The sequence below is a fragment of the Bos taurus genome, chromosome 16 (assembly GCF_002263795.3).
Source record: "Bos taurus isolate L1 Dominette 01449 registration number 42190680 breed Hereford chromosome 16, ARS-UCD2.0, whole genome shotgun sequence".
Taxonomy (NCBI): Eukaryota; Metazoa; Chordata; class Mammalia; order Artiodactyla; family Bovidae; genus Bos; species Bos taurus.
This window is the reverse complement of record NC_037343.1, coordinates 45,570,479-45,586,948: the sequence shown is the minus strand read 5'-3', so window position 1 is coordinate 45,586,948 and position 16,470 is coordinate 45,570,479. Positions and strand designations below refer to the sequence as shown.

The following is a 16,470-nucleotide window of genomic DNA, read 5'->3' as shown; positions in this document are numbered from 1 at the left end:
TTTGGGGAAGAATGGTTACGTGTATATGTGTGGCCAAGTCCCTTTGCTGTTCACCTGAAACTGTCTATCCTCAACTACAAACTAAAAAGTTTTAAAAAGTAAATAAATATTAGACATTTGAGAGTTGGACATGTCTCCCTTGAAAATTACTGAACATTTTCCCTGGCCTTGTTTCACCTTGGACTAAGTGGACGATTCATGACCAGCGCTAACCACTCTTTGCTTCTTCAGTGGAGGTGAAGCCGGGGAGCTGCAGCGGCCTTACTGCCCATTCCGGATCACCCCCTACTTGATTCACATGCGCAGCTCGGCTCTCACGGAGCCTGAGCCCTGCTGTCTCCTGCTGGTGGAGAAGGTTCACTCAGGTTACCAAGGTAAGTCGGGAGTATCTGCGTTCAGCTCAGGTGTGACGTGTCCGTGCATCAGAAAGGAGCCCGTGAAAGCCTGCCTCTTCCCTGAGCCCGGTCTCCCTGACATCTCTGTCTGCCGGCCTTGACTTCTGGTGCTGGCGTCTCCTTCAAGGACAGCAGGGCCACTGGGTCCAAGCATAGACTTGGCCACAGACACAGACTTCTATCCTTTCTCTGCTGATGACCATCCTGTGGTCTTTTGCTTCTGTCTTGTGTGACATAGGAGCACTGAAACTGTTGCACAGAGAAATCACAAGAATGCGTTTAGGTTTTTTAAGTGTTTTGAAAGCCCCGCTGAGTAAACAGTGTAGTTTGTTTTCTGATGGCGTAACTACATTGCTAAATTCACATATCAGTATAGAAGCAGCTTCCATTCATTATATTTTGAAATTGTAGTTGATTCTGCTTGTAACGTGACACATGCTTTTTTGGAATTTATCATCCTGTGCAAAAAAATTCACACAAATCACAGGACTTAGGGACAAGAGTTGCTTTGTTGTGTAATCATTAGCTCTGGGCTTGAAGAAAGTTAGTCTTAAAAATTGTTGTCATAACAACTCAGAATTGAAAAAACATCTTATGTGACTTAGACAAAGCAGTGTAGAAAAAAGTGTTTGTCCCTTTCTGTTCCTCAAGGGCCCTGGACTCCTTTCTTGTGCTGGGGGCTAGGGAAAGGCAGACTCCTTGTCAATCTACCTAAGAATTAACTCCTCAATCTCACATCCTATTTGTTTGCTTAGTTACATGCAACCTCCCAGTTCAGTTCAGTCGCTCAGTCATTTCTGACTCTTTGTGACCCCATGGACTGCAGCATGCTAGGCCTCCCTGTCCATCACCAACTCCCGGAGTTTACCCAAACTCATATACATTGAGTCAGTGATGCCATCCAACCATCTCATCCTGTTGTCCCCTTCTCCTCCTGCCTTCAGTCTTTCCCAACATCAAGGTCTTTTCCAATGAGTCAGCTCTTAGCATCAGGTGGCCAAAATATTGGAGTCTCAGCTTCAACATCAGTCCTTCCAATGAACACCCAGGACTGATCTCCTTTAGGATGGACTGGTTGGATCTCCTTGCAGTCCAAGGGACTCTCAAGCATCTTCTCCAACACCACAGTTCAAAAGCATCAATTCTTCGGTGCTCAGCTTTCTTTATAGTCCAACTCTCACATCCATACATGACTATTGGAAAAACCATAGCCTTGAATAGACAGACCTTTGTTGACGAAGTAATGTCTCTGCTTTTAATATGCTGTCTAGGTTGGTCATAACTTTCCTTCCAAGGAGTAAGTATCTTTTAATTTCATGGCTGCAATGAGTATCTGCAGTGATTTTGGAGCCCCCAAAAATAAAGTCAGCCACTGTTTGCCCATCTATTTGCTATGAAGTGATGGGACCGGATGCCATGATCTTAGTTTCTGAATGTTGAGCTTTAAGCCAACTTTTTCACTTTCCTCTTTCACTTTCATCAAGAGGCTCTTGAGTTCTTCTTCACTTTCTGCCATAAGGGTGGTGTCATCTGCATATCTGAGGTTATTGATATTTCTCCCAGAAATCTTGATTCCAGCTTGTGCTTCCTCCAGCCCAGGGTTTCTAATGATGTACTCTGCATAGAAGTTAAATAAGCAGGGTGACAGTATATAGCCTTGACGTACTCCTTTTCCTATTTGGAACCAGTCTATTGTTCCATGTCCAGTTCTAACTGTTGCTTCCTGACGTGCATACAGGTTTCTCAAGAGGCAGGTCAGGTGGTCTGGTCTTCCCATCTCTTTCAGGATTTTCCACAGTTTATTGTGATCCACACAGTCAAAAGCTTTGGCATAGTCAAGAAAGCAGAAATAAATGTTTTTCTGGAACTCTTGCGTTTTTAACGATCCAATGGATGTTGGCAGTTTGATCTCCGGTTCCTCTGCCTTTCCTAAAACCAGCTTGAACATCTGGAAGTTCATGGTTCACGTATTGCTGAAGGCTGGCTTGGAGAATTTTGAGCATTACTTTACTAGCGTGTGAGATGAGTGCAATTGTGCGGTAGTTTGAGCATTCTTTGGCATTGCCTTTCTTTGGGATTGGAATGAAAACTGACCTTTTCCAGTCCCGTGGCCACTGCTGAGTTTTCCAAATTTGCTGACATATTGAGTGCAGCACTTTCACAGCATCGTCTTCTAGGATTTGAAATAGCTCAACTGGAATTTCATCCCCTCCACTAGCTTTGTTCATAGTGATGCTTCCTAAGGCCCACTTGACTTCACATTCCAGGATGTCTGGCTCTAGGTGAGTGATCACACCATCATGATTATCTGGGTCATGAAGATCTTTTTTGTACAGTTCTTCTGTGTATTCTTGCCACCTCTTCTTAATATCTTCTGCTTCTGTTAGGTCCATACCATTTCTTTTTTGAGCCCATCTTTGCATGAAATATTCCCTTGGTATCTCTAATTTTCTTGAAAGAAAGAAAGTGAAGTCGCTCAGTCGTGTCCGACTCTTTGCGACCCCATGGACTATAGCCTACCTGGCTCCTCTGTCCATGGGATTTTCCAGGCAATAGTACTGGAATGGATTGCCATTTCCTTCTCCAGCGAATCTTCCCGACCCAGGGATCGAACCCAGGTCTCCCGTATTGTAGAAAGACACTTTACCATCTGAGCCACCAGTGAAGTCTTAATTTTCTTGAAGGATCTCTAGTCTTTCCCATTCTGTTGTTTTCCTCTATTTCTTTGCATTGATCGCTGAGGAAGGTTTTCTTATCTCTCCTTGCTATTCTTTGGAACTCTGCATTCAGATGCTTGTATCTTTCCTTTTCTCCTTTGCTTTTCACTTCTCTCCTTTTCACAGCCATTTGTAAGGCCTCCTCAGACAGCCATTTTGCTTTTTTCCATTTCTTTTCCATGGAGATGGTCTTGATGATCCCTGTCTCCTGTACAATGTCACGAACCTCCATCCATAGTTCATCAAGCACTTTATCACATCTAGTCCCTTAAATCTATTTCTCACTTCCACTGTATAATCATAAGGGATTTGATTTAGGTCATACCTGAATGGTCTAGTGGTTTTCCCTACTTTCTTCAATTTCAGTCTGAATTTGGCAATAAGGAGTTCATGATCTGAGCCACAGTCAGCTCCTGCTCTTGTTTTTACTGACATAGAGCTTCTCCATCTTTGGCTGCAAAGAATATAGTCAATCTGATTTCAGTGTCAGCCATCTGGTGATGTCCATGTGTAGAATCTTCTCTTGTGTTGTTGGAAGACGGTGTTTGCTATGACCAGTGCGTTCTCTTGGCAAAACTGTATTAGCCTTTGCCCTGCTTCATTCCATATTCCAAAGCCAAATTTTCCTGTTACCCCAGGTGTTTCTTGACTTCCTACTTTTACATTCCAGTCCCCTATAATGAAAAGGACATCTTTTTGGGGTGTTAGTTCTAAAAGGTCTTGTAGGTGTTCATAGAACCATTCAACTTCAGCTTCTTCAGGGTTACTGGTTGGGGCATAGACTTGGATTACTGTGATATTGAATGGTTTGCCTTGGAAACGAACAGATCATTCTGTCATTTTTGAGACTGCATCCAAGTACTGCATTTTGGACTCTTTGTTGACCATGATGGCTACTCCATTTCTTCTAAGGGATTCCTGCCCACAGTAGTAGATATAATGGTCATCTGAGTTAAATTCACCCATTCCAGTCCATTTTAGTTCGCTGATTCCTAGAATGTCAGCGTTCACTCCTGCCATCTTCTATTTGACCGCTTCCAATTTGCCTTGATTCATGGACCTGACATTCCAGGTTCCTGTGCAATTTTACAGCATTGGACCTTGCCTCTGTCACCAGTCACAAGCACAATTTAGTGTTGTTTTTGCTTTGACTCCGTCTCTTCATTCTTTCTGAAGTCATTTCTCCACTGATCTCCAGTAGCAGATTGGACACCTTCTGACCTGGGGAGTTCATCTTTCAGTGTCCTATCTTTTTGCCTTTTCATACTGTTCATGGGGTTCTCAAGGCAAGAATACTGAAGTGGTTTGCCATTCCCTTCTCCAGTAGACCACATTTTGCAACCTCTAAGTATAATAAAAGATTTCCATCCTGAATTCTAAATCACTCTGGGTTTGACTGTTGGATTACTTGGGATGAGTAAAGTATTCAGTGTACACAGACTCTCTGTATTTAACTTGAGTAGGTATTACTTTTTAAAAATTATTATTTTTGGCTTCACTGGGCCTCTGTTGCTGTGAGGGCTTTCTCTGGTTTGGCAAGCGGGGCTGCTCTCTAGTTGCGGTGCGGGGGCTTCTCATTCTGGTGGTTTCTTGCTACAGAACATAGGCTCTAGGTGAGTGGGCTTCAGTAGTTGTAGCACATGGGCTGGCTCTCAGGTGAGGGCTCAGTAGTTATGGCTCCTGGGTTTAGTTGCTCTGAAGCATATGGGCTCTTCCTGGACCAGCGGTTAAACCCATGTCCCCTGAACTAGAAGGCAAATTCGCAACCACTGGGCCACCAGAGAAGCCCATGGGTTTTACCTTTTGACCTACTTAAAATGTAGTTAATAATGAAAAGTATTAGATTTGGCTGCTCAAAGGCCTGCCCCTTAAGTGAGATTTCTGCCATATCATATAGAGTTTGTTGCCTTTTTAATATGTTAAATGGATAATTAATTAGATATTTGCCTCTAAAACGAGTCTTTCTGTTCTTCATAGCTCCTCGAATCCCAGCAGATAAAAGAATTTTTACCACAACACATACTCCTGGTTGTGTTTTTCTTGAAATAGATGAAAGGTAAGTACTTCTTTAAGCCTAAAAGAAATTTGTTTTGGAAAATAAAATATTTAAAACTTTATGTTTAACATCCATCTACATAATGACATCTATCCATTTGCCCATTTGATGTTTGTCAGTTTGAAATTTGTGTTGTCTAAAATTTTAACATATCTTGCTTGTTGTACTTCTAAGATTTACAAGTTATCATGTTTTATTTCAAAGCTTTAGGTGGGTCAGAATTATTTTTCCGTGCTGCCCAAGAGGACAGTGAACCTTGGACCCATAGTATATCAGTGTTAGTCCCCGGATTGTGTCCAACTCTTTGCAATCTCATGGACTATATATAGTCCTCCAGGCTCCTCTGTCAGTGGGATTCTCCAGGCAAGAATATTGGAGTGGTAGCCATTCCCTTCTCCTGGGGATCTTCTTGACTCAGGGATCGAAGCCGGGTCTCCTGCATTGTATTTACCATCTGCGGCACCAGGGAAGCCCCCATAGTGTATAATTATGGTCAAAATGAGACGTAGACGCTGGCCTATGAGCCCTGTGCACATGTATTGCTTGCTCTAGGCAAGTGCTTCCCAGTTTATGATGAATTTTTATTAGTCTGAAGTGAAGGGGGAAAGGAGCAAGAAAAATAAGGCAGATTTCTTTTCTTGTAAAGCTAAGTTTACTTAATTTAAAGAATTGTTACTTGTTTTGAACTTATGTCCTACCTACTTTTTTTTAGTTATTAAAATAGTCTTTGTTATTTAACAAGTAGTGATAGTAGATAGTCATCATTGCTTATTGTTTTTTTTTTATACCTTTATTTGGAAAAATGAAACATTGTTATCCCCTGATCATACCCTTCATCTTCCCCCACGCTTGTGTAAAAATTTTACTTTATTTGTGAAATCTGAAAATCTGAGAACTAATACATCAATCATATTATAGGTGAGCATAAAGCAAAAATGTGAAAAAATCGGACACAGTTATGATATGTATTAATTTTGGTTTTAAAAATTTTTTAACATCCAGGGAATTCCCTGATGATCCAGTGGTTAGGACTCAGCACTTCCACTGCTGAGAGCCTGGGTTCAATCTCTGATCAGGAAACTGCTGCTGCTGCTAAGTCACTTCAGTCATGTCCGACTCTTAGTGACCCCACGGACTGCAGCCTATGAGGTTCTTCCATCCATGGGATTTGCCAGGCAGGAGTACTGGAGTGGGGTGCCATTGCCTTCTCCGATCAGGAAACTAAGATCCCACAAACTGCATTGAGGCCAAAAAAAAAAACCAAAAAACTTAAAAAAAAGTTTTTTTAACTTCCAGAAATGGATTTATTACCCATTTATTACCATTTAGTTATGAAACTAAACAGTAATAGTGAGTTATTTTGTATAATATAATCTGTATAAGGTAAGAAAATTTAGCTAAAGATATTCTAAAAATAGCTTGAGTTTATTGCATTAGAAAGTATGGTTAAGACTCCAGGCTTCCACTGCAGGGAGTGTGGATTCGATCCCTGGTTGAGAAACTTAAGATCCTGAATATCATGAGGATGTGGCAAAAAATAACAAAGATTATATATACATGAACTTCCCTGGTAGCTCAGACGGTAAAGCGTCTGCCTGCAATGCCGAAGACCTGGGTTCGATCCTTGGGTTGGGAAGATCCCCTGGAAAAGGAAATGGCAACCTACTCCAGTACTCTTGCCTGGAAAATCCCATGGATGGAGGAGCCTGGCAGGCTACAGTCCATGGGCTTGCAAAGAGTTGGACACAACTGAGTGACTTCATTTTCTTTCTTTCTTATATATACGTGAAAAAAAGAAACTATTTGTGAATTTGTACACATAGAAAATGTTTACAGAGTCAGTTTTTTTTCTAAGTCATCTTGAATGTCTGGTCATTAGAATTTTCTTATGAACATTTATCCTACAAATGTCTTTGTGACTGGTCCTCTATTTGATACTACTGTTTGGGAGACATTGTTTTTGTATACTTTTAAATACTCTGTATAAATTTGTAGCCTGCTTTCTTCATTTTACACCATAAGCATTCTTCTGTGTTATAATATGATCTTTGTAGACTTTTTAAAAGGCAGTGCAATTGAGGGCCTCAAGAGACCTCTGAAAAAGTGAAAAATGTTAGTTGCTCAGTCGTGTCTGACTCTTTGTGACCCCAGGGACTGTAGCCCACCACTCCTCTGTCCATGGGGATTCTCCAGGCAAGAATACCAGAGTGGGTTGCCATTCCCTTCTTCAGGGGATCTTCCCGACCCAAGGACCAAACCCAGTTCTCCTGCATTGCAGGCGGGTTCTTTACTGTCCGAGCCACCAGGGAAGCCCTCTGAGACCTCTACAGAACTTGTGAAAAGTATAGACTCCTAGTCTCACCCCAGAAATGCTGATTTAGGAAGCAGTGAGCCTGCAAGTCTGGCTTTTGGAAGTTTGGCAGGTGATTCTGATGCAACACCTCCAGTGACCAACGCTTCTTAGATTATGTTAACTCTTTCCCCACAATATAGGCACTCGGGTTGCTTGCTGCTTTTATAAATGCTGTAATGAACATCTCTGCATACCTTTCTTCATATTTAGAGTTTGTCTGAAAAGTACTGTTGAGAGTGTGTAAGGCACAACAGTCGCTTGGCACGATGACGTGCTGCCTGTGCTGTGTCTGTGCTCAGGGCTGTGCCTTTCCTGGGTTACCTACCTCAGGACCTGATCGGGACATCCATCCTAGCGTACCTGCACCCGGAAGATCGCTCTCTGATGCTTGCCATGCACCAAAAAGGTAAGCACCTGCTTCTTTACAGGAGGGCTTTTTTTTTTTTTTTTCCCCACTGATCTCCTTAAATTTTTCATTTCATTTCTCCCTAGAGCTTCTCTCAACCTCTAATCATTAGAAGTGCTCAGTCACTCCGTCCTGTGCAGCCCCCTGGACTGCAGACCACCCCCATGGAATTTTCCAGGCAGGAGTGCTGGAGTGGGTTGCCATTTCCTCCCCCAGGGGATCCTCCAGGTGATCTTCCCGACCCAGGAATCGAACCCATCTCTCATGCATTGGCAAGCAGTGTGACTAGTGCCGCCTGGGAAGCCCCTTGATCATTAGAGTGTTACCTTTAATCAAGAAAACAGTGTATTGAAACCATTGAAACAGTATTTTTTTCTATTTTGATATTTTAAAACATTTACAAATAAGTGCCTTAAGAGAGGCATTTGTAATAAACATTCATGTTAAATAAATTCTGTCTTATTGTTTTATGTAGTCTTGAAGTATGCAGGCCATCCTCCCTTTGAACACCTGCCCATTAGATTTTGTTGTCAAAATGGGGATTACGTCATACTGGACTCCAATTGGTCCAGCTTCGTGAACCCATGGAGCCGGAAGGTTTCTTTCATCATCAGTCACCATAAAGTGCGAATGTAAGTCAATCAGTTTTCCTATTCTCTAAAAAATGTTTTTTCAAATAATATTCTCGGGCCCATTGACTCCTCTTTGAATCAGTTGACACACGAACTCAACAAAGAACAGGTTTTTGACAGTGCTTCTGGAAGACAGTTTGGCCTTTAAATATTAAGAGCCTTATAATATTTCTACTTCTACTTCCTTGGCCTAGTAACTCTATTATGGGAGTATGCTAAAGAAATAAGTCTAAATGCAGAGAGCTTTGTAAAGAAAAGACAGATTCTGCAATGTTATTTAATTGTAATAGCTTATATTGTTGTTGTTCAATGGCTAAGTCATGTCAGACGCTTCTTGATCCTGTGGACTGCAACACACCAGGCTTTTCTTCACTCCCTCCTGGAGTTTGCTCACACTCTTGTCCATTGAGTCGATGATGCTATCTAATCATCTCATCCTCTGCTTTCCCCTTCTCCTCCTGCCTTCAGTCTTTCCTAGCATCAGCATCTTTTCCAGTGAGTCAGCTCTTTGCATCAGGTGGCCAAAATATTGGAGCTTCAGCTTCACATTAGTCCTTCCAATGAATATTCAGAGTTGATTTCCTTTAGGATTGACTAATAATAGCTTAAATGTCATCATTAAGGAAGTTCTGAAACATTTGTTTGACATGTTATTATATTGATCCAATGAAAATTTTTATAGAAAGTACGTATCATGGGAAATTGATATATTAGGTGATGGGAAAAGCAGCCTGCAGAATTCTTATACAGCCTAATTATGTTTAAAACAAACACTATGAAATAGGAAAAAGAAGATTAGAAAGAAATAAAATATAAATTTTGATTATGTGTGGATAGTGGATTTGGAGTAAGGGGTTTTTTTTTCTCTTCTTTTCCTTTTCTCAACTTTAACATTCTCTTTAGTGAGCCTATAAGATTTTTTTTCTTTTTTCTATTTTTTTTTCTTTTCTTCTGCTGTCAAATTCCACTTATTTGTCTCAATTTTGTTACATCTTTATTTTTTAAATATAGATTCTTTCATATTTATTTGCCTTCTGGCACTTCTAATTCAAGCCTGCTTGATTATTCTTTCCTGTCCGTGTAAAAACCTTACAAATGAATCCCAAGGAACCTGGACCATTGTTCTTATAGTCTGATATCCTGTTGGTCCCTGGGCTTTGTGGTCCATATAAAATTGACCTGGAGGTTTCACAGCCAGCCCATAAGTTTCCCTTTGATGTCTGTTTCTATTAGGAATGGGAATTATACCTAACTCTTCAGTACTAAATTGAAGAAAGTGGGGAAAACCACTAGACCATTCAGGTATGACCTAAATCAAATCCCTTATGATTATACAGTGGAAGTAAGAAATAGATTTAAGGGACTAGATCGGATAGACAGAGTGCCTGATGAACTATGGATGGAGGTTCGTGACATTGTACAGGAGACAGGGATCAAGACCATCCCCAAGAAAAAGAAATGCAAAAAGGCAAAATGGCTGTCTGCGGAGGCCTTACAAATGGCTGTGAAAAGAAGAGAAGCGAAAAGCAGAGGAGAAAAGGGAAGATATAAGCATCTGAATGCAGTTCCAGAGAATAGCAAAGAGAGATAAGAAAGCCTTCCTCAGTGATCAGTGCGAAGAAATAGAGGAAAACAATAGAATGGGAAAGACTAGAGGTCTCTTAAGAAAATTAGAAATACCAAGGGAACATTTCATGCAAAGATGCTCTCAATAAAAGACAGAAATGGTATGGACCTAACAGAAGCAGAAGATATTAAGAAGAGGTGGCAAGAATACACAGAAGAACTGTACAAAAAAGATCTTCATGACCCAGATAATCATGATGGTGTGATCACTCACCTAGAGCCAGACATCCTGGAATGTGAAGTCAAGTGGGCCTTAGGAAGCATCACTATGAACAAAGCTAGTGGAGGGGATGAAATTCCAGTTGAGCTATTTCAAATCCTAGAAGACGATGCTGTGAAAGTGCTGCACTCAATATGTCAGCAAATTTGGAAAACTCAGCAGTGGCCACGGGACTGGAAAAGGTCAGTTTTCATTCCAATCCCAAAGAAAGGGGATGCCAAAGAATGCTCAAAGTGAAGTGAAGTGAAGTCGCTCAGTCGTGTCCGACTCTTTATGATCCCATGGGATTTTCCAGGCAAGAATACTGGAGTGGGTTGCCATTTCCTTCTCCAGAGGATCTTCCCCACCCAGGGATTGAAACCGGGTCTCCCGCATTGTAGGCAGATGCTTTATTGTCTGAGCTGCCAGGAAAGTCCCGCACAATTGCGTTCATCTCACACGCTAGTAAAGTAATGCTCAAAATTCTCCAAGCCAGCCTTCAGCAATATGTGACCCATGAATTTCCAGATGTTCAAGGTGGTTTTAAAAAAGGCAGAGGATCTGGAGATCAAATTGCCAACATCTGCTGGATCATCGAAAAAGCAAGAGAGTTCCAGAAAAACGTCTATTTCTGCTTTCTTTACTATGCCAAAGCCTTTGACTGTGTGGATCACAATCAACTGTGGAAAATTCTGAAAGAGATGGGAATACCAGACCACCTGACCTGCCTCTTGAGAAACCTGTATGCACGTCAGGAAGCAACAGTTAGAACTGGACATGGAACAACACACTGGTTCCAAATAAGAAAAGGAGTATATCAAGGCTGTATATTGTCACCCTGCTTATTTAACTTCTATGCAGAGTACATCATGAGAAACTCTGGGCTGGAGGAAGCACAAGCTGGAATCAAGATTTCTGGGAGAAATATCAAGAACCTCAGATATGCCACCACCCTTATGGCAGAAAGTGAAGAAGAATTCAAGAGCCTCTTGATGAAAGTGAAAGTGGAGAGTGAAAAAGTTGGCTTAAAGCTCAACATTCAGAAAACTAAGATCATGGCATCCAGTCACATCACTTCATAGCAAATAGATGGGGAAACAGTGGAAACAGTGGCTGACTTTATTTTTTTGGGCTCCAAAACCACTGCAGATGGTGATTGCAGCCACAAAATTAAAAGATACTTACTCCTTGGAAGGAAAGTTATGACCAACCTAGACAGCATATTAAAAAGTAGAGACATTACTTTGTCAACAAAGGTCCGTCTAGTCAAGGCTATGGTTTTTCCAGTAGTCATGTATGGATGTGAGAGTTGGGCTATAAAGAAAGCTGAGCGCCGAAGAATTGATGCTTTTGTACTGTGGTGTTGGAGAAGACTCTTGAGAGTCCCTTGGACTGCAAGGAGATCCAACCAGTCCATCCTAAAGGAGATCAGTCCTGGGTGTTCATTGGAAGGACCGATGTTGAAGCTGAGACTCCAATAGTTTGGCCACCTGATGCGAAGAGCTGACTCATTTGAAAAGACCCTGATGCTGGGGAAAATTGAGGGCAGGAGGAGAAGGGGATGACAGAGGATGAGATGGTTGGATGACATCACCGACTCAATGGACATGAGTTTGGGTGCACTCCGGGAGTTGGTGATGGACAGGGAGGCCTGGCGTGCTGTGGGTCATGGGGTTACGAAGAGTCAGAAATGACTGAGCGACTGAACTGAACTTCAGTATTATGCTGCTGCTGCTGTTCTTTTTCAGCCGCTAAGTTGTGTCCAGTTCTTAGCAACCCCATGGACTGCAGCACGCCAGACTTCTGCGTCCTCCACTTTCTCCCAGGGTTTGTCAGTTTCTGTTGAGATGGCGATGCTATCTAATAATCTCATCCTCTGCTGTCCCCTTCTCCTTTTGACTTCAATCTTTCCCGGCATCAGCGTCATTTCCAATGAGTCAGCTCTTTGCATCAGGTGACCAAAGTATTATAACTTCAGCTTCAGTATCTGTCCTTCCAGTGGCTATTCAGGGTTGATTTCCTTTAGGATTGACTGGTTTGATCTCCTTGCAGTCCAAGGGACTCTCGAAAGTCTCCAACACCACAGTTCGAAAGCATCAGGTCTAAAACACTCAGCCTTCCTTATGGTCTAAGTCTCACATCTGTACATGACCACTGGAAAAACCATAGGTTGATAAATTATCTTTTGTATTTTTTAATTCAACTTTGCAGATATAAGCATAAAACTAAGAACAGTAGATCTCCCAGTCTTATTTTATCCTATGTTAATATTGTGATGGAGTGATGCTGGGCAATGATGAGATAAGCCTCAGGTTGCTCTGACCTGACTGTGCTCCAGGGTTCAGCCTCTCACCAGAGTGAGTCTGCAGCCTTAGTGGAAGCATCAGGCTCCCTGCATCCCTGACTCATGAGGCTGATTTGTGGTAGAAGACTAATCTGATAATTAAGGTAGCTAATATGACTGCCAAGGAAGAGCTATTCATGTTGATCAGCCCAATAGGGAAACCTGTTGGGAAATGAAGATAAAATTAGATGGTTGCTTAGAAAGAATATAGGAAACCCCACTTCTTCTGATGAGATGTCCATTTGGGTGTCTGTTGACTGGTCTGAGCACCTCCCCATCAGCACCAGAGGAATGTCCTAGATTTTTTCTCCAACTATCCTTTCCATTCTTTGATTAAAAAATGTATGGAATAGGGGCTTTCAATGGCCAATAAGTCAAAAATCTCTCTTGGTACATGTCACAATGCACTTGAAAATACGTGTTATTTTCAGATATCTTTTGATACTGATTTCTAGCGTAGTTCTACAGTGATAAGAGAACAGACTCTGTAGGATTTCAGTACCTTTAGACCATGAAATTTTTGCACCTTGTTTTATGTCCCTGGATATGTTCCAGTGTCTCCTAGTTTAGACTCTATGGGAGCTTGAATATAATTTGGATCCTACTGTTGTGTGAAAATTGTATAAATCTTAATTATGTGGAATTGGTTCACAGTTTACTATATCCTTCTACTTCTCTATATATTCATTCTACTAGTTTTTGAGAGTTTGTTATTGAGTGTGTTTGTGTTAGTCACTCAGTTGTGCCTGACTCTTTGTGACCCCCATGGACTATAGGTAGCCAGGTTCCTCAGTCCATGAAATTCTTCAGGCAAGAATACTGGAGTGGGTAGTCATTTCCTTCTCCAGGGGATCTTCCCAACCCAGGAATCGAACCCAGGTCTCCTGCATTGTAGGCGGGTTCTTTACCATCTGAGCCACCATGGAAACCCTTTGATATTGAAACCCCAACTAAAAATCTTAATTTATCTACTTTAAAAAATAATGTATATATATGTATATATAGGAGCTATATGTAACTCTCCTCTATTTTCCAAGTCTTCTGTAAATACCATACTTTTGTAATTTAAAAAAAGGAAAGAGAAAAAACTTACTTAAAAAAAAATATATATATGTATGGAGTAGGGACTTTGCTGGTGGTCCAGCGGTTAAAAATTCAAGTTCCATTGCAGGGGTGCAGGTGTGATCCCCAGTTGGGTAGCTAAGACCCCACATACCTTGAGGCTAAAAAGTCAACACATAAAACAGAAACAATATTGTGATAAATGCATTAAGACGTTAAAAATGGTCCACATCAAAAAACAATCTTAAAAATATGTGGAATAAATTGACATATTAATACTTACAGTGTTTTCAGTGCTTTTTTAAGATTATACCAATATTTGCATCTCCACATGCAGGGTTATGTGAGGGAAAGCATTCAGAGTCTAGTAGGTATTAACCTCTCACAGAATAATAATTATCTGTTATGTTTGTGTAGTTACTTTAATGCATTTATTCCTTCAGTAAGTATTAATGAAGTACCTGCTGAGTCAGGTGTTGTGCTGGACCCTAAGGATGAGGCTGTAAACAGAGCAGACGTTCTCTTTGCCTCCATGTAGCCCAGCGCGCACGGGAAAGCAGAAACTACTCATGTGCTGGGACACACGAGTAGAGTTTTGGAAAGGTGACGGTTGAGGTGGGAGGGGGGCTGTGAGAGTGTTCAGTGAGGGACCCTAACCTTAATTATCTTTTTGATATTAAGCAGCTCTGTGGGGAGGAAGGCTAGGTGCTTATTACCTCTCACATTACAGAAAAAAAAAAATCCACATTCGGTGAGAGTCACTTTCTCACCGATCTCTGAGGGAGGAAGTTGCAAAGAGGAGATGAAAATCAAACTTCCTTCCTTAGCCTTCAACCAATTTCCTGACAAGCACCGCAGCCAACTCTTCCTGCTGAGTTGATAGCATTTGTTGAAAGTGGTGTCGCTCTTGTGACGTGAATCATTTTTTTTGGCTGAGTGATGCAGTTTGTGGTATCTTAGTTGATCTTAGTTCCTTACATGTGCATGCTCAGTCATATCTGGCTCTTAGCAATCCTATGGGCTGTAGCCCACCAGGCTCCTCTGTCCATGGGATTCTCCAGGCAAGAGTACTGGAGTGGGTTGCCATGCTCTCCTCCAGGGGATCTTCCCAACCGAGGGATCAAACCTGAATCTCCTGCATCTCTTACATTGCAGACAGATTCTTTACCACTGAGCCACCGAGGAATCCTTAGTTCCTTGACCAGGGATTGAACCTGAGCCCTTGGCAGTGAAAGCTCTGAGTCCTCATGGCTAGACCAGCAGGGAATCCTCTCATGTAAATCTTTTGAGTGATGTAATTGGTGATTAAATGTGCAGCTCAGTTTTGTAGGAAGGGTCCCCACCGGGAATATCCCAGTCTCATTGCACAAAGTCGGACGTCCTATTTTCACTCAAACTTACACTTGACCAGCAGCCCAGACACCTCTGGATGACACTCAGGCTCATGGTGCATGGGACAGGAGGAGGGGGAAGTGGTGGAGCAGTTCCAGTAGCGCTCACATATTGTGAGAGTTTAGAAAATGTGGCATATTCTTGATGTATGTCATGAAGCAAGGCTACTTCTTGTCGCATAGAGGGGTCCCGAGTCATTGTCAGTTCCTTCTCTTAGTTGCTGTTCAGCTAGTAGATTTCAGATGCTCTAGAATTTGAATATAAAGACTGAAGGTTTTGTGACAGCCACATGTTCACCGTGAGGATGGGAGCAGAATCATCTTTATTACATAGCTCAAGTGATTAGATACATTAAGCATTGAATGTTGTTTGACAAACTTAAGGTCTTAAATGGAGAAGGAAATGGCAACCCACTGCAGTATTCTTGCCTGGAGAATCCCATGGAGGGAGGAGCCTGGTAGGCTACAGTCCATGGGGTCGAAAAGAGTTGGACAGGACCGAGCGACTTCACTTTCACTTTCACTTTCAAGGTCTTAAAATTTCTTAGAAAAAAAGTGAAAAGTGAAAGTGTTAGTTACTCAGTCGTGTCTGACTCTGCGACTCCATGGACTGTAGCCCACCAGGCTCCTCTGTTCATGGGATTCTCCAGGCAAGAAGACTGGAGTGGGTTGCCATTTCCTCCCCCAGGGGATCTTCCTGACCCAGGGATCAAATCCAGGTCTCTTTCATCTCAGGCAGATTCTTTACTGTCTGAACCACCAAGGAAGCCCTCAGTTTCAGAACCAGTAGGTTACTCAGTCCATGTTAAATTTGGAGACCAGTAGTTGTTGAACATGCTGTAGTAGCTGAGGAGGTTACTTGTCGCTGTTTTAAATTTATACAGATACAATGCTGAAATGATTTTGGAAAGATATGAGCTATGAAGAGACTGAACTAAAATCTGTCAGCGTCTCCCTTGTTTCTTTGGATTTTCTCTGCTTCCATAAATAGAATATGAGCTTCATATTTTCTGTATTTGGAGTTGAAGAGTTGCTTTGTAAAGACATAGCTTTATTGTTTGAATGTTCTATTAAAGATCACTTTAGACTTCATTGTGAATGAATCTTAAATTGCTTGACTCAGTCTTTCCCTTGGCATTTTGTAGGAGTCCACTAAACAAGGATATTTTTGCCACCAGAGTAAAAAAGATGAGCAATGTTGACAAAGACATCACAGAATTACAAGAACAAATTCAAAAACTTCTCTTACAGGTAAAGTGAGAGATTTAAAAAAAAAAACAAACACACAA

General features: G+C 41.6%; 1 protein-coding gene across 1 annotated transcript in view; it reads left to right on the top strand.

Moving 5' to 3' along the window:
• PER3 (period circadian regulator 3) overlaps window positions 1-16,470 on the top strand; it is a 69,156-nt gene that overhangs the window by 16,056 nt on the left and 36,630 nt on the right. The window contains 5 exon segments of the mRNA XM_059875624.1: window positions 232-374; window positions 5,090-5,168; window positions 7,821-7,927; window positions 8,403-8,559; window positions 16,327-16,432. Coding sequence (XP_059731607.1) covers window positions 232-374; window positions 5,090-5,168; window positions 7,821-7,927; window positions 8,403-8,559; window positions 16,327-16,432 — 592 coding nt within the window.